Genomic DNA, 21576 nt, shown 5'->3' with positions numbered 1-21576 from the left:
TGCAGCCCCAGTGGAGAGTTCCGGCCATAGCAGCCTCCAGAGGCAGTGAGGACGCCCTGCCCAAGGGGCAAGGAAGGTAGGTGACAGGGACAGCGAAGGGGCGCAGGAGGCCTTGGCCAGGCCCTGTCCCCGGGCCTCGGCCTGGACAAGTCAGGATGCTTCCCGACCTCCACAGTACCCAGGGCACTGTACTGCACGGACACCCTCCCAGCAAGCCCAACCCCACACAGCCGCACAAGGGAAGAGAGAAGAAACCTGGGGGTGGTGGGCAGAGCCAGAGCTCCAGCGCGGAACGGAGAGGCTGCACCGTCCTGTGTCCCCTTCCGACCAGCCCAGGAGGGATTCCCGAGAGCGAGGGCTCCTCTGCTCAGACCGGATCTCAGAGGCCGCTGCGACATCCCCTCTGGGCAGCCGTCCCCAGCCAGGGGCCCCACCGCCGCGGCCCCCGTCTCCCCCCGGTCTCCAGGCCACCTCCTCCTTTGCTTCACCCGTGGCCAGCTCCCCGGGGTCTGCTCCGGGCCCAGACGTGACCCCGCTCGAGTCACTGCGGCCGTCAGGGCGCTGGGGCCAGTGTGGGGACACAGGCCTCCCGCCTTCGGACCTTCAGTCGTGGACCCGCGAGTGCCAGAGGTTTCCCCAGGGCCGGGGCTCGCGACCCCGCGCAGCCTGGGGGCTAGGAACCCCACCCCCGGCGAGGGGCACCTCGCACCCCCGTCCTCATGCGGCCCTACGGCTCGCGGTGACTGCCGCGCCGGGAAGGAGGAGGGTGTCAACCCGGCCCCGCCGCTCTAGTTCCTGCAGGAGCAGCCCGGGCCTCAGTCACCGAATCTGTGAAACGGGCGGGAGGGAGCCACATGGTGTCTTCTCGGAACACACACAGGCGCAGGCGCAGAGGGGTGCGCTCGCCCTCTCCTGGGCGCGCGCGCGCGCGCGCGAGGACCGAGGCCCGGGGCGGGGCGGGGCGGGGCGGGGCGGGGCGTCCCCGGCGGGGCGTCCCCGGCCCCGCCGCTGCTCCGCCCCCTGCAGCCCTCCTGGAGTCAGCGCGCCTGCGCCGGGGCCGCGCGGTGGGCGGAGTTCCCTATGTCTCCGCCCCTTACCCGGCGTGCTCTGCGTCCGCAGGCGCTGACGTGGCCGCCGTCAGAGCCGCCATCTTGTGGGAGCGAAACCAACGCCTGGCTTGGAGCAGCAGCCGCTGAGGTGAGGGCGAGGGGCCCGGGACGGTGTCGGCCGCGGGCAAGTTGGAGCCGGCGGGGGCCGGGGACTGGCCTCGGGGCGACTTGAGGTTCGCTAAAAGCACCTCGACCCCCGCGGTGGCGGCGATAGGGCCGGGCCGGGAGCGGACGAGGACGGGCCGGGCTGAGGCTGGGGCCCGGCCGGGGTCGGGGCTGGGCGGGCAGACGGGTCGGTGGGCCCTTCGCGCCCCTCACAGATTCCCGGCGTCGCCCGCGGCCCCGTGTCGTCCTCTGCCCGTCCCTGCCCCCGCCCGCCGCCCGGAAGTCCGCCGGGACGCCGGGCTCTTTTCCAGGAAGCCTGGGCTTCCTGCTTCCCTCGCCTCTGCCCTTCTCGCCTCCCGAAGCCGCCCGCGCGTGGAGGGTTAGGGTTAGCGGCCGCGGGGGTCGGTAGGGGCCGTGGGCCCCCCAACCCGGGCACGGGCGAGCGGGCGGCATCCGGGCAGACCCCTGCCTCAGGGACCGGGAAACTGAGGCTCGGACGGCCCCAGACGCCGTCAAGGTCACGTAGGTGGTGGGGGCTCGCACCTCCGCCTCCCTGCTCCATCCAGGTCGTGTTTGCTCTGCGGACGGCACCGGCTGGGGGGCGGTGAGAGCGGGCGGGCGGGTGGATGGGGACCCCGCGCCCGGCCCCGGCTGCTGAACGGAATGCGAGGACTTCCGGGGGAGTCCAGAGCGCCTCCCTGCACGCCAGTGAGACGCAATTGGGGTCCGCACTCACGGCCCCGTGGCTTCCAGGGGGCCGATCGATCTTCGCTTTAACCCCAGCGTGGTTCTTTGTCGTCCGCAGTAGATAAGAAGGCCTGTTTTGCGCTGGTGAATCTTTAACCTGCCTGCGGAACGACCTGCTCGCAGCCTCCGGGCCGCAGAGGCCTGCCCCAGCGCGCGCTCGGGCACAGCCTGCGCGGTTCCGGGGTGAGACGGGCTGGACAGCCGGGCGCACCTGGGGTGTTAGATAACCTTTCCGACGGCACCTCCTGGCACTCGCTTTCCGTCCAGGCAGCCGGTTGCTGCTTTGCAGGAAATGAGCAGAAATACACTCGGAATCGCGGGCAGGAAAAGAAGGGAGGTCGGAGGCTTTGGATGGTCCCCGGAGTTGGTGCCACTGCCCCTGTTGGAGTGGGCAGTTGTAGTTCTTGTTTCAGAACTAGTGGTCAGCAGTTTTCTTTGCCGGCTGTTGCAAGGCTGGTGGTTCTGGCGTTTTCCGCAGTGTGTTTGGGAGGATTGTGAGATGCCGCGGTGCAGTTTGTGTGCGGCCCCTGTGGCCCTCTGCTGTTGCGTTAGCCATTTTCTAACACTTGTGACTGCGTGGATGCTGTTCTGGCTTAATTTGAATTTTCAGCAGCACTGTCACGGTAGCCAGAAGCATAGGTCCTGAAATGCAGTATTACTATCTGGGTCCAAAGTTGAGAAGAACTGAGTAGTGTAAATGTTAGTCACACATCTGATTGGCCACATTGTTAGAAGTCTGTTGTCCACGTTTCCACATGTTGGTAGACCGGAGAATATCTGTCACTAGTCTTCGGGTGTATCTTGTTGAAAATAAATCCAAATCACTGCAGCAGTAGGAATATGCTGTTGCCTGTGAGGCAGATGTTCAGATTTGCCAGTTGAAAAAGATTTGAAACAGTTGGTTTGGACAACAGCTGAGTCACACAGTGACTGTGAGTGAAAGGCAAAAACCGGTTCTTTGCTCCTCACAGTTCTGGTTTTGTACATCATGTGGTCTAGCTATGCGCTGTCCCTCTTGCACAATATGGAGAGGACATTCAGACGTCTTCCTTCACCTGCTAATCTGCCCCTACGGACCAGACAGACTTGAAACTATAGGAAGGTGCATTTGGCTTTTCATTTTTCACTTCAGTAAAATTTAATGTGGACTGTCAGCGGCTGAGGTGATCATAGAAGTAGACCTAAACAAAGAGAAGAAAACCTGTTGTGCAAGTTCACACGCGGAGTAGTATATGACTGGTTTCAGAGAGCTGAAGCATTTCTTTTTAGATTCTTCAAATTAAATGTCTCCTTGGTGTGTGGATTTAAACTTGCTCTTACTCACAGACCAGGCGCACCAAGCTTTTCTACATACTTATTCATGAGCTGCGACCATTCTCCTGAGCAGGAGGCTGAAGCCAGCCTGGGCTGGTGGGTCCATGCTGTTTCTCATAGGCGTTTTCTCCCCTTGACCTTTCACCTTGATAAACTCAAGAGGGTGAAAGGAAGTAGAGTGCACTGTCAGAGGTAATTGGGAGAGAAACATGAAAAGGCCTTGCAGTAGGGATCTTAAATTATGAGGACTTTGTTTTCTGTGTTGTGTGCTCATTGGCGTGGATGGTTGGTAGGGGTATCCTGTCCAAAGTGTCTGAAGTGGTCTTTTGCAAAAGGTTTGGCCCCTTCGTGTTGGGATTCCGGGACTTGTCTTCATCCTCAGGTTCCCATCCTCTTGTGGCTGTTGTAAACTCTCTAAGGCATAGTTGCACTCATCGCTTTACAGCTGTGCAGCCACCTCAGGGTCTTGGAAGGTACTTTCACATTCTCAGGTGGGTCAGATGACCTTGTTAGCAACTTGACAGACATGTACTGGATGCTATTTGTTGCCAGGAGACTCTCGGGTCCTCCCCCAGGGTTCTGTCTCAGTCTCCTACAGGGATGCAGAGACAGTGAGGCTGGCTGATTAGCCATAATGTCCTTGACTAATCTTGGTTTCCTGGTTCTTACACAGTGGTAACAAGGGCTTGCAGCCGGTCGTCAGCCAACTGACTGGGAAGGGTGGTGCTTGTTACAGGCCCTGATAAAAGGAGAAGCCTCAGTGACCAGAAGAGAAGAGACACAGAAAGCATAAAAGGCAGGCAGGTTTCACAGGTACAGCAATTGAGGATGATTCTCTTCAGAAGGCAGATGTTCTCCCACACCACTGAGGCCCAGGGCTCACTGCTAGTGTCCAGCATGAAGTGAACAGGAGACTTGATTGAATCCATGAACATTTCAGGAAGTTAGAAGTCTGCAGTTGTAGATTGCAAAATACATATCTGGCCTGCCTCCCATTTCCTGGCATACAACTACTAAAATACTTGGAATCTCCAAAGTGATGATGTCTTTTTGTACAATGAGTTGACTGGTGACGGGCAGCCCCTACGAAACTTTTGGGTGGGGCTAGTCACTGGGCCAAGGCAGGATTAGGGAGTTCCAAGTTTCAGCCCACCCTCCAACTTCCAGGAGTGAAGAGGGACTGAAGATTGAGCTGGTCACCAATAGCCCATAATTGAATCAATCACACCTATATCATGAAGCCACCCTTTTGCCTTCAGTAGTTAACAGCATCTACAACCCTGTGTTTCCACATCTGTACAAAGGACTGTTAAGAGTGAACCACAATTAAGTCAACCACACTTTGAAACAGCACGAAATTCCTTGTTGGTGGGGAATACCCAAAAGGCCTGCCTGGGCTTTCAGAGAGCTTCCAGATAGCTGAATTCATGGAGGTTACTGGAGGGTGGCACACCCTGTAGGTCATGGTAGCTTCATGTCCCTTCCCCCATACCTCACCCTATGCATGTCTTCATCTGTATTCTCTGTAATATCCATTATGAAAAACCAGTAAACTTAAGTGTTTTTCTGAGTTTTGTGAGCCACTCTAGCAAATTAATTACCCAAGAAGAAGGAGTTGTGGGAACCCTGATTTATAGTCATCCAGAAGCACAGGTAAAATAACCTGGGGCTTGCGATTACCTCCAGGTAGGCAGTCAGAATTGAACTGAATTAAAGGACGCCCAGCCCAGTGTGTGCTGCAGAACTGACTGCTTCCTTGGCATGTGGGGAGAAACCCCTGCTCATGTGGTGTGAGAAGTGATCTGTGTTGTAAGAATGTGTGAGAAACTGAGTTTGGGTTTTCCTCTGTCCTCAGAATAGTATATTTTGAAAACCTTCTAGGCAGAATGTATCAAAATAGTTTTTATTCCCTAAAGGGGTGCCAGCAGACTAGAAAGACTGATCTCCAAAGGGCTTCCAGCGGTAGCATGGCTAGATGTGAGACATCTTTCCATTTGTGTCCTACAGGAAGTTGTTTTTGCAGTACCGTATACTCTACACGGGAAACTTAATGGTTCTAGTTCTCAAATAATATACTGAAGATTTTTAATGGGTGGTTTTTAAAAATACTATTAATACATCTTCTGGCAGTTTTGGTGGTGACATTTTCCTTAAAATATTTATGCGAGCCAGGCATTGTGCCTGACACTCGCGTAGTCCAATCTGCTTGGGAGGCTGAGGCAGGAGAGTGGATCACTTGAGTCTAGGAGGTCAAGGTTGCAGTGAGCTGTGATCACACCACTGCACTCCAGAGATAGGGAAAGCATAAAAGGCAGGCAGAGTGAGACCACCAGCTCTTAAAAAAAAAAAGTTACACCTGCTCACCAGTCGAGGGTGCCTGGGGGCAGGTTTAGAAAACAGATTTTGAACACACATCCCTCCCTCCTGGGGTGTCTAACATCACTGAGCTGCCACACTTTTGCCTTCAGTAGTTAACAGCATCTACAACCCCTGTTTCCACATTTCTATAGTCAGAAGAATGTTCAGACTGAACCACATGCAACAAAAGTTTTTAAACAGCATGAAATTCCTTGTTGACCGATAGATTTTTCCTGACAAAGTAATTTTTAGGGTAAGCACATCTGCAGATGTGTATGGTTGGTCTTCGTGAGCCCTGCGGGCCTGACAAACATTCTTTTGCCTTTGTTTTCTCCTCTCCTTGGTGGTGAGTCACTTGTGCAGTGCCCAGCGGAAGAGGGTGGGAGGCTGGAGAGGAAGCCCTACTTGATGAGTATGAGGCTCCACGGGGGCAGGGGCTGTGACGGTGAGTGCCACACAGAGCCACCCACGCTGGCAGAGGGAAGGCAGGGAGATACCAGGACCATCCGGAAGGGGCAGGCTGTTGTTTGACAAGGGCCATGTGTGCAGAGATGTGAAGGAGTGGCCCGGGGCAATCAGGGCTGAATCCCTGAAGTGGATTCGCTGGCTGACAGGGTTTGGAGACCTGCCAGGAGCAGGGTGCATACTGGGTGGGAAGCCTGTTGGAGTGTTCAGTGGCCCTTGGGGGTGGGGTCTACAGTCCCCAGGAAAGGGATTTGGGGAATCTAGGGGGCATTTTTGGGTGGCAGCAGCAAGAACACTTCCTGTCTGGCCTTCGTGTGGGGGTCCTCTGATGTCCTAGAACTGACCTGTTATAAATATGAAGAAAAAACTTTTTTGTGCATAGTTTTAAAAGGTGTTCTGAAGTTTCCAGGGAAAAAAAATCACCGTGTAAATGAAAGATGACTGTGTATTGTCTTCAGAACCATAGTGAGTTTGGTTTCCAGAAGGAAAAGCTACGGTAGTAGCTTCATGGACACGGCTCACCCTTGAGGTTGGAGGTGTCAGTGCCTGAACAGCCTGGTGAGGATGGTTCTCTGGCCGCCCATGGTCCTTTCGCGTGGGTGTGAAGTCACTTGCCTTTACTCTCCGTTGCAGCATAGTTGGGGCAGAGCGGTGGTTCTCTGCCATCTTGTATGAGTGCTGGGATGCTGTCTCTGTTTCCTTTTGGGTTGCCAGAGGCAGCATTTGGAGCACAGTGTGGGCACTGTTGTGGACCAAGGCAACTTATTGCGAGGACCTGATCTGTGGCAGCTGTGGGGCATCTCTGAGCAGAGCATCAGGTCACGTGGCTGGCTGGTGTGCTGAGAAGGTGCAGGAGGAGGCTGGAGACAGGGTTCTTGCACGTGGAACAGGAAGGAAGCTACTTGCGTCATAGTGGAGAAGGCCTGTTGGGTTTGGGAGGGGGATTTTGGCAGCAAAGCTGGCTGCCAAGGGGCAGGAATTGGGAGGAGGGTCTAAGCCTTGGAGAGAAATGTGGGGTTGCTGTGTGGGGGCTGCCATCACCTGGAGAGCAGGGCAGATGCCAGCCTCTGTGTGAGACCTGGGTCACCTAAGGGGAGGTCTCAGGACACACCTGAGGGTGTGTCCCTGGGGTGTGTTTTTCTCTCACCTAGATCAGGAGTGCAACCAGAAGCGAGGAGTTCCCCACAAGGGCAGTGGCTTCCCAGGGCCTATGAGGTGTGTCCCCATCTCTGTACATGTCTGACTGACCAGGGTGGGCTGAGGTGGCAAGGTGCTGCTCGTCCCAAAGCTGGGGAGAACCTCGCGATGGCTCCCAATTCCATTGTCGCACTTTGCTTTTGTTTCTCTGGAAGAGCAAGTCTTTGTGGTGTTTCCCCTCAGCCCTCATTTTTAAAATGAAAGTTTCCTGAAGGCAGAAATCAAGTTTTAGGCATTGGCTGAATTACTGTTGCAGCTGCCGCATTAATTTTCCTTAACCTGGTGCTGGGAAGCTGCAAGGGCCCCACCTGCTCTGAGTAGTTGGAGGAAGGAGCAACTTGCTCTCCCAGTTTATGACACCAACTCCAGCAGTGTGCTGTTCCAGTTCCCCTTTTTCTTCAAGTGGTATGAAAAGGAGCCTCAGGGCCCTGGGTCCTGTGGGGCCGTGTTCACCTGGAACAGTGCCTGGCAGTAGCTCGGTGCCCAGCATGTCTGTAGTGAGTATGTAGTTCAAGGAGTGAATTGGCAAAGCTGAATAAATGAGATTTACTTCCCAGCAGAAGTGCCAGGCCCCATTACCCCTCTCTTCCTGGGTTCTCGCCACTCTCCTGAAACCCAGGGTAGCACTGTCACATCAGAGAGCTCCACGACGTGTGCGCTGACCACGCTGAGATGGTCACTGTAGACTCAGCCTCTGGTCATTGCTGGAACCAGCGGCCCCCATGAATGCACTGCTAGCAGATGGTTGGGGTGAGGACACTAGTCTTGCCTTCTTGGCTTGGCGCTGTGCCATCACACAGACACTCACTGTTCAGCATGCACGGGAGAGAGTGAAGCACAAGGGCCCAGGTCCCTGGGATTGCCTCCCCTCAGGTTGGGAGAGCCCTTGGGCATGGCATAGATGCCTGGCAGAAGTGGGCTGGGCCACGGTCCAGGGCGTTGGCACCTCACCTAGGAGTTGGGGTTATGGTCGGAAGTCCTGTGGAGACAGGGTCTCCTCTGTGAACACCAGACTAACCTCACACTGCCGGTACGTTGGCCCTGGGGACGGGGCTGGTTGAAGTACTCTCCCTGCGGCTGTCACCGGCAGGGGTGCTGCGTTCCTTGGCTGTGCGTTGCAGTGGTGAACCCCTGAGGTTCTGCATTCTCAGCTTGTGTTGTGAGTTTCAATATTGTGAGTTTCAGGGCTAATACGGATTTGTGTTTCTGGTCTTGGTTTTCCCAGTGGCCAGTCCGTCAGCCACTGCACTGGGGGCCAGGTGGAGGTGCACCTCCACCCTGCCTACCAGAACAGAAGGTAGGCCCCAGGCTGTTCTGCTCCTTCCATGTCCTTGTGTAGGCATCTCCAGACAGAGCTCACTCACGGTGTGCACAGCTACAGGGAGGCCAGGAAATGTCGATTTCATTCTGGAGGGCCTTGTGCTCAGTGACAGACCAGAGTCCCATCACTGAAAGAGCAGGGCTGGGGCAGCACAGAACACTGGACAGCGTTTGCCATGATGCCATGTGCACAGCCAGCACAAGTCCCTCATTGTAGTTGTGGTCAGAGGTCATGAGACACTGCCTTCAGCAGCCCTGGGAGCCCACCTGGTGTGTGCTCAGAGCTGTGCATCTGCAGATTTCAGAAGGCCTTAGCTTTGGGTGGGGTACCTTGAGGACAGTTAAGTAACATTTCACAAATACCAATGAGGAAGAAACACACAAATGTGGAGGTAGTCAGTGGGCAACAGTTGTTCGGTGTTCACATTAGCTATAGTCCCAGAACTCAGTCCGTGAGGTGGAATCACAAAAATGGAATTCATTTCTAGCTGTCAGTACACACACTGATTTAAGATATCACCTTGAATTTTAAGCTGACAGTGACCTAAACTGAATTTCCCTGATTAGCCCACCTGAAAGTCAGACCTGATAGATAATGCCCCTCCCTTAACTCAAGGCCAGCAGCAGATGTGTTAGAGGGGACCCTCGTGCCTGTCAGCCCTCGTCTCCTAATGGCTTGTGGGATCACTGTGTTGAGTTGTAATGCCTAATGAGCTCCTAGAAAAACATCCCGAAACTTTTGTTGTAAAAAAACAGAAGACTGTCAGTGGAACGCGCCTTTAGATGCAGGCCTGAATGAGAGTTCTAGCATGTGTGTCTCAATCTGCATGATTGCAAATCTCTTCAACCTGATTGGGTCTATGGAGTGTCTCAGTCATGTGTCTTCTCCTGTGAGCGTGCCTTTTGATTCGCACCTGTGTCACAATTGTGCCGGCCTGTGAGATGTGTCTGCCTGTCACCGGTATTGGCACATTTAGTTTTCCCTTTACATGAGTTTTAGTAAAATAGTGACAAAATGTAATGTAGTGCTCAGTCACAGAAGAATGTCAGGCCTACAGAAATAGAGCATTTGGCTGGCGGGTAGAATGGTGACCATAGGCTTTATTTGACTGGTCTGGTAAACAAGAAGTATTTTTGTGCAGGTGAGAATAAATGGTCATATTGCATTTCATTTTAAGGACTCCCTCAAAATGAAAATCACCATGTGGGAAATGAACCAGGCTTTCAGGAAACTGATCATCTGCACTGTATGTATGACTGATGAAAGGCCGTTGTTCTTCAGAAATCCTTAAAATGTGGGGTAATGTACATGAGTCCCTTTGGGAAGTCATCAGCTTTGTTAAATTTCCTCAGGTTAGATAGTAAAACTGAGATTATTAACTATAAAGATGTGTGTAATTTATGTGTGTAACTATAAAAATGTCTGTAATTTTTATGTATCTTTAACTATAAAGATGTGCATAAATTAAAGATTTTTTTTTGAGATGGAGTCTCACTTTGTCACCCAGACTGGAGTGCAGTAGAGCAATCTCGGCTCACTGCAGCCTCTGCCTCCCCTGTTCAAGCAATTCGCCTGCCTCAGCCTCCTGAGTAGCTGGGATTACAGGTGTGCGCCACTACGCCTGGGTAATTTTTGTATTTTTAGTAGAGACGGAGTTTCACCATGTTGGTCAGGCTGTTCTTGAACTCCTGACCTCATGATGTGCCCACCTCAGCATCCCAAAGTGCTGTGATTAAAGGCATGAGCCACCACGCCCGGCAATAAAAGCTTTTTTAAAAAGAACTGTGGGTGGGGTACATTGGCTCACACCCATATTCCCAACTACTGTGGAGGTCAGGGCAGGAGGATCACTGGGGCCCAAGAGTTCCAGACTAGCCTGGGCAGGATAGCAAGACCCTGTGTCTATAGAAAATATTACAAATCAGCCAGGTGTGGTGGCATGCACCTGCAGTCCCTGCTACTCGGGAGGCAGAGGTGGGAGGATCACTTGAGCCCAGGAACTCAAGGCTGCAGTGGGCTGTGACACTGAATTCCAACCTGGGTGACAGTGAGGCCCTGTCTCAAAAAGGGAACTCTGGATATCACTGGCTTTCCACGTAAGCAGAGCACATTGTATGAGTCCTATTTGTAGATGTCAGTCAGCAAAACAGAATCTGGGACCTGGAGCTTGTTTGCCCTGTGTTGGAGGTTGGAGGTATCTGTCTTTCTGTTGGTTCCTGTTAGTTCAGGTCACTTAGAGATTCTGTCATATACACCAACTCTGACAGGTTGGGGGGAAATGATCGACCTTTGCCTTGTTCCTTTCCCTGACTCAATGTCAAAGCATCCCTGGGGTCTGCAAGGGACCGGGGACAGTACTGGCTGGAGGTCTGGGTACAGGCCACAGAGGCGCTGGCTCCCCTGTGCATCTGAACCAGTTCGGTTGGATCCATTCATAGACACAAAACGGACATGAACTCACAGAGCTATGTTTTCTCCCCACCCCTGTTCAGCAGGCACAGTGAGGTGTCAGGGACTGTAGCTGCCAGAGTTGACTGTCCTGTTGCCAGGTGTAATGCCTGAAGGCCACCTTTACCATTGGTCTCTGGTCCTCACTGAAGAAAGAAACATTCTTCCTAAAAGACCTTTCTTCCTCAGAGTTGGAGCCCACAGCGTGGTTAGGAAAGAGAAGTAGCCACTGGAGGCTCCTGGCGTCCTCCTGCTGGGTGGCCCTCTTCTCACAGTGTGAGGGGTCACGTGTACAAGCAGGAAGGCTCTGAGAAAGCCAGGGTTTGTTCCTACCACAGGATAATTCCGATGGACCTGAAAAGCGGGTTTTGGCTTGTATTTGGGGACTCTGGTGGAGGAAAGGTTGACAGCACCTGGCCTGGGCATGACACAAGTTAGGACCTGTACCAAGAGGCCCTGGAATTGAGGGCGGGGGTTGCTCTGGAGCCTTTCCCCCACTGCAGAGACTCTATTTGGTCTTGACCTGTCACAGAAGCAGTAAATGGTGCAGGGGCTGACAGGTCCAGGGTCCTGTGGGGATGCTGGTATATGCCGAGGCAGGATGTGCCAGCCACCCTCTGCCCATGTGTTCAGCAGGGCCGCAGATGTGCTTGTGGGTGGGAGAGACCAAGCTGTCTGTTTGCTGATGTCTGACACCTGAGACTTGGGGCTCGCCCTTCCTGGTTCTGCCATTCCATTGCAGGGCTGCTTCCCTCCTCTGGGGGCTTGAACGCTTTGGTCTGTTAATAAAAAAAGTCACCATATGGAGGGGCTGGGACTACTGTCATCACGAGCCCTGCCGCCTGTAGGCTGCATGGTCTTCTGTGCATGGTTGGCAGCAGGCATGTGTGGATCATGGACAGTCCTGGGGTTGAGGGGGCTGGTGGTGGTGGGGTGCCCCTTCCCCTAAGTGCCTGGGTGTTGGTATCAATTCTCCCCAATGCCATGCTTCAGTGGCCATGGCAGTCTGGTGCTGCCTCTGCCCAACTGGCAGGTGACCCTTATTCCTGAGTCCCTGCTGACATGGTTTCCTAGGTTTATTCCTTCTAGACTTGTTAACTTGTGCAGTGTGATTTGGCCTTTGACACCACACGCCCTTGCCTCAGCTTTCCAGCATCCCAGTAATAACACAGCATCAGGACTCCCTGAATATCGCCCACCATGTTTTCCTGGAGTAACTCATAAAAGTCCCTCTTTTCGTTCTGTTTCATGCTTGGGTTTTTCCTACAAACCTGTCATTAGTTTTTCCCCATTGCCCAGAGTTGCCCAAGAACACATAGGTGGCATGTCCCATTCTTGTAGGGATCCACTTCCTGCTCCAGTCTGAGGGGGTTGGCTAGGCTGCTGCTCTCTCTCCACGTTGCTGTGGGCTCACATCCTCTCTCTGGATTCCTAGGGGAGCCTCTCGGGGAGGGAGCACAGGAGAGATCTGAGGCCCTGCAGTTTGAGAGTTATCTTCATTCTCCCCTGAGACTTGTTGGATACTTTGGCTGGGTATAGAATTAAAGGTCATGTTCTCAGGGTTTCGAAAGCACTGTTTCAGAGTCTTCCATTTTCTGGGGCTTCGAGGGTGTCATTTGCCCCTGGGCATTCTGGAGTGCACAGTGCACCTTCAATGGGTCTCATTTAGGTCCTTGGCTTTGCCCTTCGGCCCTTTCAGGCTAGAGATTCTTGGGCCCCTGCTCTGGAACACTGAAGAATTTCACCCCGTAATTTCCTACGTTCGTTCTTTTTAGAGTTTCTGTTAGTTGATATCTTAAGTTGCTTCTCATTTTCCTTTTTTACTTATTTTGTTGTTGTTCTGCCTTCCAAGCACCTTCATTTGGAATTTTCCTTTTCAGCTATTTGTGTATCTATCAGGTCTGTCTCTCTCCCCTTTTCCTTTGTTAAAATAGTCTTCTTTCTTCAGTCTCCTCTGTTGCTTGCCTCCTCCAGATTCCATTTACATTTGGGTCTCTTATGTTGGAGGCCTTTCAGAGGCAGACAGCCCTGTCTCTTTGGGGGGCCTCCAGTTGCTTGTGTGTGGATCTGCTGGGGCATATAGAAGTCTCAGGAATTGTTCTGGAATCTCATGGCTCAAATGTGTTGTCACGGCTCAGCGCAGGCCTAAGCCCTGGTGCAGCTGTTCCCCTGGACCAAGGCTGTCCATCCTTTGGACTGCATGTGGCCCAGGACAGCTTTGAACCTGACCCAACACAAATTTGTAAACTTTCTTAAAACGTGGAGATTTTGGGGGTTTTTTTGGTTTGATTTGGTTCGGTTCATCAGCTGTTGTGTGAGTATATTTTTTGTGTGTGGCCCAAGACAATTATTTCATTGTGGCCCAGGGTAGCCAAGATTGGACACACCTGCCCTAGACACTCCCAGCTTCATCCCTTGGGTCCCAGGTGGTTCAGCTTTCTCTGCCTGATCAATCATCAGGTTCAAGGTCTTCCTCACTTTTCTCTCTGTCCTTCAAGGCTTGTGGGTGATTTTGGTGTTTTCACTGGCAGTGGTTGCAGGAGTGGACTGAGAGGCCGTATTTTCAGTCTCTTCTGTGCTTCATGGGTGGTGGTCTTCCTCTGGGCTTAGAAAACCTGGCTGTCCCTGAAAAGGGAACACACTGCAGTGAAGGTCCTTATAAATTTCAGAATTCGTTTTAAGTTTCAGAATAGGTGACATGGTTCAAAACCAAGAACAAAGTGTCCAAAGGACACTAATCCAGCTTGAAGGGGTTCTGCGGTCATCTGGGATGATGGCAATGTCAAATCAGAAATAGGTGGCCAGTTCACACCCACTGAACCACACAGGCATGTGTGGGCTCTCACCAATGTTGAGAAATGGAGAAGAGGTGTTACCTTGCAGTAGGGTGCTGGGGTGAGTAGATGAGAAAGTAAGTCACCAGCAGACAGTCATGGCCGTGATTCAGCCAAGAGCTTCCTGCATGTGGAACCCCGGTGGAGGAGGTGATGAGGGGTGGGTGTGGTCACAGGCTCCTGGCATGTTCTCTGGAAGGCAGAAGCCTTCCTCACTGGGGATAAGCCCCCTGTGGGTGCACTGAAGAGGCAGCCAGTGTTTCAGAGAGTGACCACTTTAGTTTTTTTTCTAAAGTCTCTGTTTGGAATAAAAACACCTGATTCATGAAAGTGCCCACTGGGCGGTGAGGCCAAGGCCTAGCAGCTTCAGTGTCCTCACAGAGGCATCTGGGCAGTGGAGGCCCTTCCTGCTGGAGTCTCCACAGAGCTCTGATGGTGGGTGCCAACCAACGTGATTGCTGTCCCTGGTGTTTGTGTTCTGAGGGAACCCCTACCATTGCCAGGTGGGGCAGACATGGCATTCATGCCCCATCCAGGCTGTGTCCTCAGTGGGACTGTTTCCCTGAGAGTGTCCTGTTGTGCCTGGCCTGGCCCTGTGTGCTCTGATCCTTCTGAGTGTGGGGAGGCACAGTGAGTGGTGCTCTCTAGTCTTGGAAGGTTCTGTGTTGGGGTGTAGAGCAGCCTTGCATGCACCTGGAAGCCAGTCCTCAGATAGCCAGCCTCCCCTCCTGCATAGGCTGGGATGATGAGGCAGCCTTTCTGGCCATGCAGCCTTGGAAATGGCTTCCCAAGATCAGGGCAACAGCTTCTCAATTCCTGACTCAGCCATTTTCCCTCAGCACCCATCCTCAGGTGGATTTCGGGGGCTTGGGAGGCAGGGCTCTTTCCCTGTTTCCCTGCAAGCTTCCAGGAGGTGGGGTGAGGCAGTGGTGCGTCCCTGGGTGAATGGGGTCTGAGCAGCTGCTGCTGCTGGACAGTACAGAACCAGACATGGAGCACCTTGTCTCTCCAGGTGTCCCTGGCCAGTGTCCTTCCACCTGTCCACAAGCATGGGGAACATCTTCGCCAACCTCTTCAAGGGCCTTTTTGGCAAAAAGGAAATGCGCATCCTCATGGTGGGCCTGGATGCTGCGGGGAAGACCACGATCCTGTACAAGCTAAAGCTGGGTGAGATCGTGACCACCATTCCCACCATAGGTGAGGCAGTGGCCAGCAGGGGGTGGGCTGGGGTGGGCTGGGCCGAGGTACAGAGCCTCACCCTGCATCCCACCCGCAGGCTTCAATGTGGAAACCGTGGAATACAAGAACATCAGCTTCACTGTGTGGGACGTGGGTGGCCAGGACAAGATCCGGCCTCTGTGGCGCCACTACTTCCAGAACACACAAGGTGAGTGGCTGGCCTGGTCCCATGGGTCCTCCTGTTTCTAGAGAGGGCGGCCAGCCCATAGATGCGTCAGGGAAGCTGTGTTCCCTTGACCATTTAACACTGGCTGCTCTGCAGGCCTGATCTTCGTAGTGGACAGCAATGACAGAGAGCGCGTGAACGAGGCCCGCGAGGAGCTCATGAGGATGCTGGCTGAGGATGAGCTCCGGGATGCTGTCCTCCTGGTGTTCGCCAACAAGCAGGTAGGTGCCCGGGCCAGCCTGGGGAGTGTGAGGAGCCAGTGTGGGTTCCTCCAGGGCATCTGGTGGTAGGAGTTGTTGGAGGCTGGTGGGGCCCCTTTCTCTGTCCTGGGGACATCCCTTCCCACCAACCCTTCCTTCCCCCAGGACCTCCCCAACGCCATGAATGCGGCCGAGATCACAGACAAGCTGGGGCTGCACTCTCTACGCCACAGGAACTGGTACATTCAGGCCACCTGCGCCACCAGCGGCGACGGGCTCTATGAAGGACTGGACTGGCTGTCCAATCAGCTCCGGAACCAGAAGTGAACGCGACCCCCCCTCCCTCTCACTCCTCTCGCCCTCTGCTTTACTCTCATGTGGCAAACGTGCGGCTCGTGGTGTGAGTGCCAGAAGCTGCCTCCGTGGTTTGGTCACCGTGTGCATCGCACCGTGCTGTAAATGTGGCAGACGCAGCCTGCGGCCAGGCTTTTTATTTAATGTAAATAGTTTTTGTTTCCAGTGAGGCAGTTTCTGGTACTCCTATGCAATATTACTCAGCTTTTTTTATTGTAAAAAAAATCAACTCACTGTTCAGTGCTGAGAGGGGACGTAGGCCTGTGGGCACCTGGCCTCCAGGAGTCGCTGTGTTGGGAAAGCCGGGCACGCTCTTGGCTTTAGAGCTGTGTTGAAATCCATTTTGGTGGTTGGTTTTTAACCCAAACTCAGTGCATTTTTTTAAATAATTAAAAATCCAAGTCGAGAACACTTGAACACACAGAAGGGAGACCCTGCCTTGCATAGATTTGCAGTTATGGCCTGGATGCCGGTCGCCAGCCCGGCTGTTCCCCTTGGGAACATGAGGCGGCGGCGTGGCAGACCACGATCAATTCTGCATGGTCACAATAGAGATCCCGCAACTCGCTTGTCCTTGGGTCACCCTGCATTCCATAGCCATGTGCTTGTCCCTGTGCCCCCATGGTTCCCAGGGGCCAGGCGGGGAGCCCACAGCTGCCCCACACTCCTGCAGGCTGCCCCACCCACCTTTAGGCAGCCTGTGGGAGACAGGGCCCCACCTGTCCCTCGGTCAGCATGTGGCCAGAGTGAGTCCGTCATCCCCAGTACTCGTGCTCGCTCAGACACTTTGGCAGGATGTCTGGGGCCTCACCAGCAGGAGCGCGTGCAAGCCGGGCAGGCGGTCCACCTAGACCCGCAGCCCCTCGGGAGCACCCCACCTCCGTGTGTGACGTAGCTTTCTTTCCCTCAGCCTGCAAGGGTCCGATTTGCCATCGAAAAAGACAACCTCTACTTTTTTCTTTTGTATTTTGATAAACACTGAAGAAGCTGGAGCTGTTAAATTTATCTTGGGGAAACCTCAGAACTGGTCTATTTGGTGTCGTGGAACCTCTTACTGCTTTCAATACACGATTAGTAATCAACTGTTTTGTATACTTGTTTTCAGTTTTCATTTCGACAAACAAGCACTGTAATTATAGCTATTAGAATAAAATCTCTTAACTATTTCACCGGCTCTCCAGTGCTTCTGCACAGGCAGACTGACCCCAGGAGATGGTGGGTGGAGCAGCCAGCTTTAGGAAGTGCAGGTGACTGCCTAGGGCCGCACCTGAGTCCACACCGTCCCCATTCCCCCTCCTGAGTGTGCAGGAGCTTCCCTGTGTGTGTGAGAGGCTCTTCCACCATGATTGCCCACAGTAACCTTGCTGGTCTCTGCTTGGTCCTATTGGGCCCAGCCAGTGAGACCTGGGCCATACAGGACAGGAGTCAGCAGGCACCATGTGAGACCTCAGCCTCCCTCCCTCCATCAGCCTGCTGACTGTGGGGCAGGGCTACTGCCAGCATACATGGTGCTTTGTGCCAGCCGGGGAATGGCCCCTGCCTGAGTGGGCACAGCCCCCACCTCTCCTCAAAATGTCATGAAGCAGAGGGCTGCCAGTCTCGGGGTCCCTCTGTGGGGTATAGCTATCAGCAGGTCCAAGGTCTGCCTTCTGTTGGGCAGAGTCCCAAAAGGTGAGGCTGTCCTGGCCAGGTGGCCTGACCTTCATGCCCCTTGACAGTGCCCAAGATAGTGTCATCTCCACTCCAGTGGCCACGTGAGGGCGACGGCAGAGGTCAAAGCCACAGGAGCCACACCTTGGCTAGGGCCCTGAGGAAGTTCTGCTTAATTTCTTTTGAACTTAGAAACAGGCCAGGTGAGGCAGCTCACCTGATCAGAACACTCTGCAGTGAGCCGTGATCCAGCCCAGGTGCCCACACATGTCCTGAACAGCCCCAATTCTTCTCAGGGTCAGGCAAATGGGACATCCAGCCCACTGCCCTAGAAGCAGAGCTGAGGGTTGAGGCAGCCAGGTCTTTTGGCGGGCAGGTAGAGTCCCCAAACCTCACCCAACAGGCTACCCCTCCAGACTCTGCAGTCCTTGACCTCACCTGTCCCAGGTCCCCATATTGCCAGCTGAGCACCCCCTTCCAGGGCCTCGGCCCTCCCTGGGTATGGGTAGGGCTTTGGGCACCATGGGAGGACTGCATTCTTGGACATTATGGAGCATTAGGGCACAGCACCATCCTCCCAGTGGGATCCCGTTAACTCCTGACACTGACCTGCCCATTACGATGATACACCTTTCTTTTAAAAAACATTTATTGAAATATAAAGAGTCGATGTAAGGAAAAATAAACGTCACCGAACTTGGCCACAGGTAGGTTGCTTATAGGCCCAAGGCTGCTGCAGCCATGAGCAGGACACGGGGTGTCCAGCCTCGACGGGTACCCGTGGGCAGGCTCACCTTCGCAGGGCAGGCCAGGGGCCATCCCTGCTGTGCGAAACCTGGAGGTCTTCCAGGAAGCTGGCTGTTCCAGAGCTAGCTGTGCAGCTTTTACCCCACAGGCTGGTGCCCAGAGCCACTCCACAGGAGCAGCCCCAGGTCCCACAGTAGCAGTAAGCAGGGTCCACCATCAGGCCTCAGAGTCTGTCACGCCGCCTGCAAGATGGGCTCCTGTCCCCACTGTGTCCCCGCTTCCTCCTCTTGCAGCAGGGGGAGTCGGAGTCAGAGTCATGGTGGCAGCGTCTGGGCCTGGGGATACCAAGGGCAGTCACTCAGGCGGGGGTCAACCAAACCCCCACCCCCAAGACATGGGCCGGGGCACACCTCTCAGGAGACGTGGGAGAGGTGGTGGCCTCAGCTGGTCGCCTGTCTCTGTCTTTCTTCTTCTCTTTTTTGTGTTTCTTCTTTTTCTTTTTCTTTTTCTCCTTCTTGCTTTTCCTGTGGCTCTCAGAGCTGGGAGGGTACAAAACGCGCCGCAGAGAGTGAGCACAGGCAGGTCCCATCCAGGAGATGAAGCCACCACCCACAAGTGCATCTTTAAATCAGCTAAATGAGATTACAAATTTCACTCCTCAGTCACGTAGTCACATGGCCACTGAGACAGATGCAAGATCCCTATCTCGATTGCACCCTGCTCCACCCGAGCTGTGCCCTTGCAAGGTGACACCTTCCTCCTAACTGTACCCACCAGGCCACTCCTGGGGTTACAGGCCCAGGCTCATCACCCAGGAAAAGCCCTGGAGGTGCCACCCATGCAGAAAAAGGCTCCTGCCCAGGTCCTGAGCGCCCTCCCACGGCACAGCCCCCAACCACTGCCAGTACTTAGGACCTCCCTTCAAGAGTGACCCGAGAAACTGCCCTGGGAAAAACCTAGGAGTAAGTGAGACAGGAAGGAAAGTAGGGCAGACCACCGCCAGGCCCGGTGCGCGAAGAGAAGCTGCCACCTCCCTGAGTAGGAGCCGCTCCAGTCCTTCCGAGATCCCCCGCCGCGGCCTCACCTGCTTTCAGGCTGATCCTCCGCCCGTGGCTTCCTCCTGGCCGAGGCTGCCGAAGTCCCGGGCCCGCCGCTCTCCACGCGGTGGTGCTGCGGACGAAGCGCGCTCTGGGGAGAAGTGTGCGGGCCGGCCCCACACCACGCCCCGCAGCGCCCCCGGGAGCTCCGTGCCATGCCGTGCCCTGCCCCGTCCCACCCCTGTGGGCCCCGATGCGATCAGGCGGGGAGGGGGGGTTACCGTGAACACAGACAGCCCCAGTTTGGCGGCCTCCTTGTCCTCCCGCGACAGCGCCACGCGGCCCGCAGAGCCACTGCAGTAACATAGCGATCAGGACAGTCCGGCAGGGACCCGCCTCACCCGAGTAACCAAGCCGAGACAGACCCTCCCTTCCCCCGAAACCGGCCCGCACCTGGTGCTCCCCAGCCCCAGCAGCCGGTCCACGCCCTTCTCCTCGGGGTCGCCTCCTTCCCGCTTGCAGACCTCCGCAAAGTCCTGCAGGTGGAGGAGCAAAGGGAGCGCTCGGGACGGCCCCACACCCACGGCCCTCCACGCGCCCCCACCCCGGGGAGTTACCTCCTTGCTCAGGCCCGTGGGCTGCTTCTTCACGTTCTTGTAGCCACTGTGAGGCAATCGGGGCAGGCGTCAGGGGAATGGACCCCCTCCCAGCACAGTGGGGACAGGACCCCAGCCTTCGTCCTGACGGCCCCGCCCGCGCGAGTCCCCGCAGCTCCGCCCCCGCCCAGCCGGGCCCCCAGCCCTCACCCCCGGCCCCAACCAGCCTCCGCCGCGCCGTCCCAAGCCCCGCCCGCTGCTGCCCGCCGACACTCACAGCGCGGCCAGCAGCGCCTCGCGCTCCGCCTCCCGCACGGCTGCCAGCTCCTCCTCGCGGCTCGGGCCCGCGCACGGCGCCCGGCCCTTGGCATACCAGGTGAGGTCGCGGCCCTTCTGCCAGCGGCCTACGGGCGCCATCAGCGAGTTGCCTGCGGACGTAGGCGCCGTGAGCCCAGCGCCCCCCAGGGAGCCCGGAGCCCGGAGCCCGGAGCCCGGAGCCCGCCCGCCGCGCCCACCCACCCAGGTAGTTCTCCCGCTGCTTGTCAGTCTTCACGTCCTCCCAGTTGAACTGATCCTGACCGCCGCGCACGCCTCCGCGACTGGAGCCGAACATGGTGCTGGGGCGACCGTGGCCTGCGGCCTGCAACCCGCGACCCCGGACCCGCTACCCACTACCGTCGGACCCGGGGCCGACCCCGCCTCCGCGTCGCGCGCCGTGACGTCACTCCTGAGCCCGCTCAGCTTCGTCGCCTGCGCCTGCGCAGCACACTGCCCCGGCTCCGCGCTCTGCGCCCCGACGGAATGCACCGCCCCCGCGCGCCTGCGCACTGCTGCACCGGCCCTGCCCGGCGCGGGAACGCCTCTGAACTGGACGTTTTAAAATGATTGAAATGGGCGAGGCGCGGTGGCTCTTGCCTGTTATCCCAGCACTTTGAGAGGCCGAGGGGAGCGGATCGCTTCAGGTCGGGAGTTCCAGACCAGTTTGGCCAACATCGTGAAATCCCGTCTCTACTAAAAACACAAAAATTATCTGGGCGTGGTGGTCCACACCTGTAATCCCAGCTACTCAGGAGGCTGAGGCAGGAGAATCACTTGAACCCGGGAGGTGGAGGTTGCAGTGAGCCGAGATGGCGCCACTGCACTCCGGCCTGGGCGACAGAGCGAGACTGTCTCAAAAAAAAAAAAGGTTAAAATGGGCCGGGCAGGCGCGCTCTTGTAGTCCCAACGGGACTACGGGAGGATCGCTTGAGCCCAGGAGATCCCTGTCTCGTTAAAAGAAAGAAAGAAAATACACAAGACACGCCCAGCTAACACCATCAACTGGTACTGCCAGCCGCGATTCCCTATGCGGAGCCTAACAAGGGAATGCCCTTAATGATTTGTGCAATTTCCGAGGATTACCCAGTGAACTTGTGGATGAAAAAGCAGCTGCCCAGACGCCCTCAGAGCACTGGTCCTGTCCCCGCTGCGGTAAACTGAATGTGCACTCCAACTCCCATGTGAAATCCTCACCCCAAGGCGCTGGTGTTTCAGAGATGACTAGGTCAAGAGGGCAGAGCCTTCTTAAAGGGACTCCAAGGGCGTGTGCAGCTTTCCACTGCGTGAAGGCGGCGGGAAGGTGTGGATGGGAGACCCCGCAAGTGCCAAGGCAAGGGTCTGAAGCCTCAGCCTGTTCCCATATGAATATTG

General features: G+C 55.4%; 2 protein-coding genes across 2 annotated transcripts; one reads left to right on the top strand and one right to left on the bottom strand.

Moving 5' to 3' along the window:
* Window positions 1–1115: 1115 nt before the first annotated feature.
* On the top strand, window positions 1116–17023 carry ARF1 (ADP ribosylation factor 1). The gene is made up of 5 exons (XM_021666952.2): window positions 1116–1197; window positions 14911–15095; window positions 15175–15285; window positions 15400–15524; window positions 15669–17023. Exons 2-5 carry the CDS (start codon window positions 14948–14950, stop codon window positions 15828–15830), a joined length of 546 nt encoding a protein of 181 aa, XP_021522627.1. The 5' UTR covers window positions 1116–1197; window positions 14911–14947; the 3' UTR covers window positions 15831–17023.
* A 1096-nt stretch (window positions 17024–18119) lies between these two features.
* CUNH1orf35 (chromosome unknown C1orf35 homolog) lies at window positions 18120–20532 on the bottom strand. Its single transcript, XM_021666951.2, has 8 exons — window positions 20407–20532; window positions 20165–20315; window positions 19909–19954; window positions 19745–19827; window positions 19573–19645; window positions 19339–19424; window positions 18665–18793; window positions 18120–18589 (listed from the first exon to the last, which is right to left on the bottom strand). The coding sequence occupies exons 1-8, from the start codon at window positions 20498–20500 to the stop codon at window positions 18478–18480; spliced, it is 774 nt and encodes a 257-aa protein (XP_021522626.1). The 5' UTR covers window positions 20501–20532; the 3' UTR covers window positions 18120–18477.
* Between the last annotated feature and the right edge of the window lie 1044 nt (window positions 20533–21576).

This window comes from Aotus nancymaae, unplaced genomic scaffold (genome assembly GCF_030222135.1).
Source record: "Aotus nancymaae isolate 86718 unplaced genomic scaffold, 86718_ANA_hifiasm-v0.15.2.pri h1tg000032l_0, whole genome shotgun sequence".
In the NCBI taxonomy this organism is placed as follows: Eukaryota; Metazoa; Chordata; class Mammalia; order Primates; family Aotidae; genus Aotus; species Aotus nancymaae.
The sequence above is the reverse complement of the archived record's forward strand: the minus strand, read 5'-3'. Positions and strand labels throughout refer to the sequence as shown.

Bases quoted from the DNA above. Each gene is read 5' to 3' on its own strand.
- ARF1 (XM_021666952.2), top strand. From the start codon at position 14,948: ATGGGGAACATCTTCGCCAACCTCTTCAAGGGCCTTTTTGGCAAAAAG. The intron at 15,096-15,174 runs GTGAGGCAGTGG...TCCCACCCGCAG, and splicing joins GACCACCATTCCCACCATAG to GCTTCAATGTGGAAACCGTG. The intron at 15,525-15,668 runs GTAGGTGCCCGG...TCCTTCCCCCAG, and splicing joins TGGTGTTCGCCAACAAGCAG to GACCTCCCCAACGCCATGAA.
- CUNH1orf35 (XM_021666951.2), bottom strand. From the start codon at position 20,500: ATGTTCGGCTCCAGTCGCGGAGGCGTGCGCGGCGGTCAGGATCAGTTC. The intron at 20,316-20,406 runs GTGGGTGGGCGC...CTACGTCCGCAG, and splicing joins GCAGCGGGAGAACTACCTGG to GCAACTCGCTGATGGCGCCC. The intron at 19,646-19,744 runs GTGCGGGCCGGT...ATGTTACTGCAG, and splicing joins CTGGGGCTGGGGAGCACCAG to TGGCTCTGCGGGCCGCGTGG.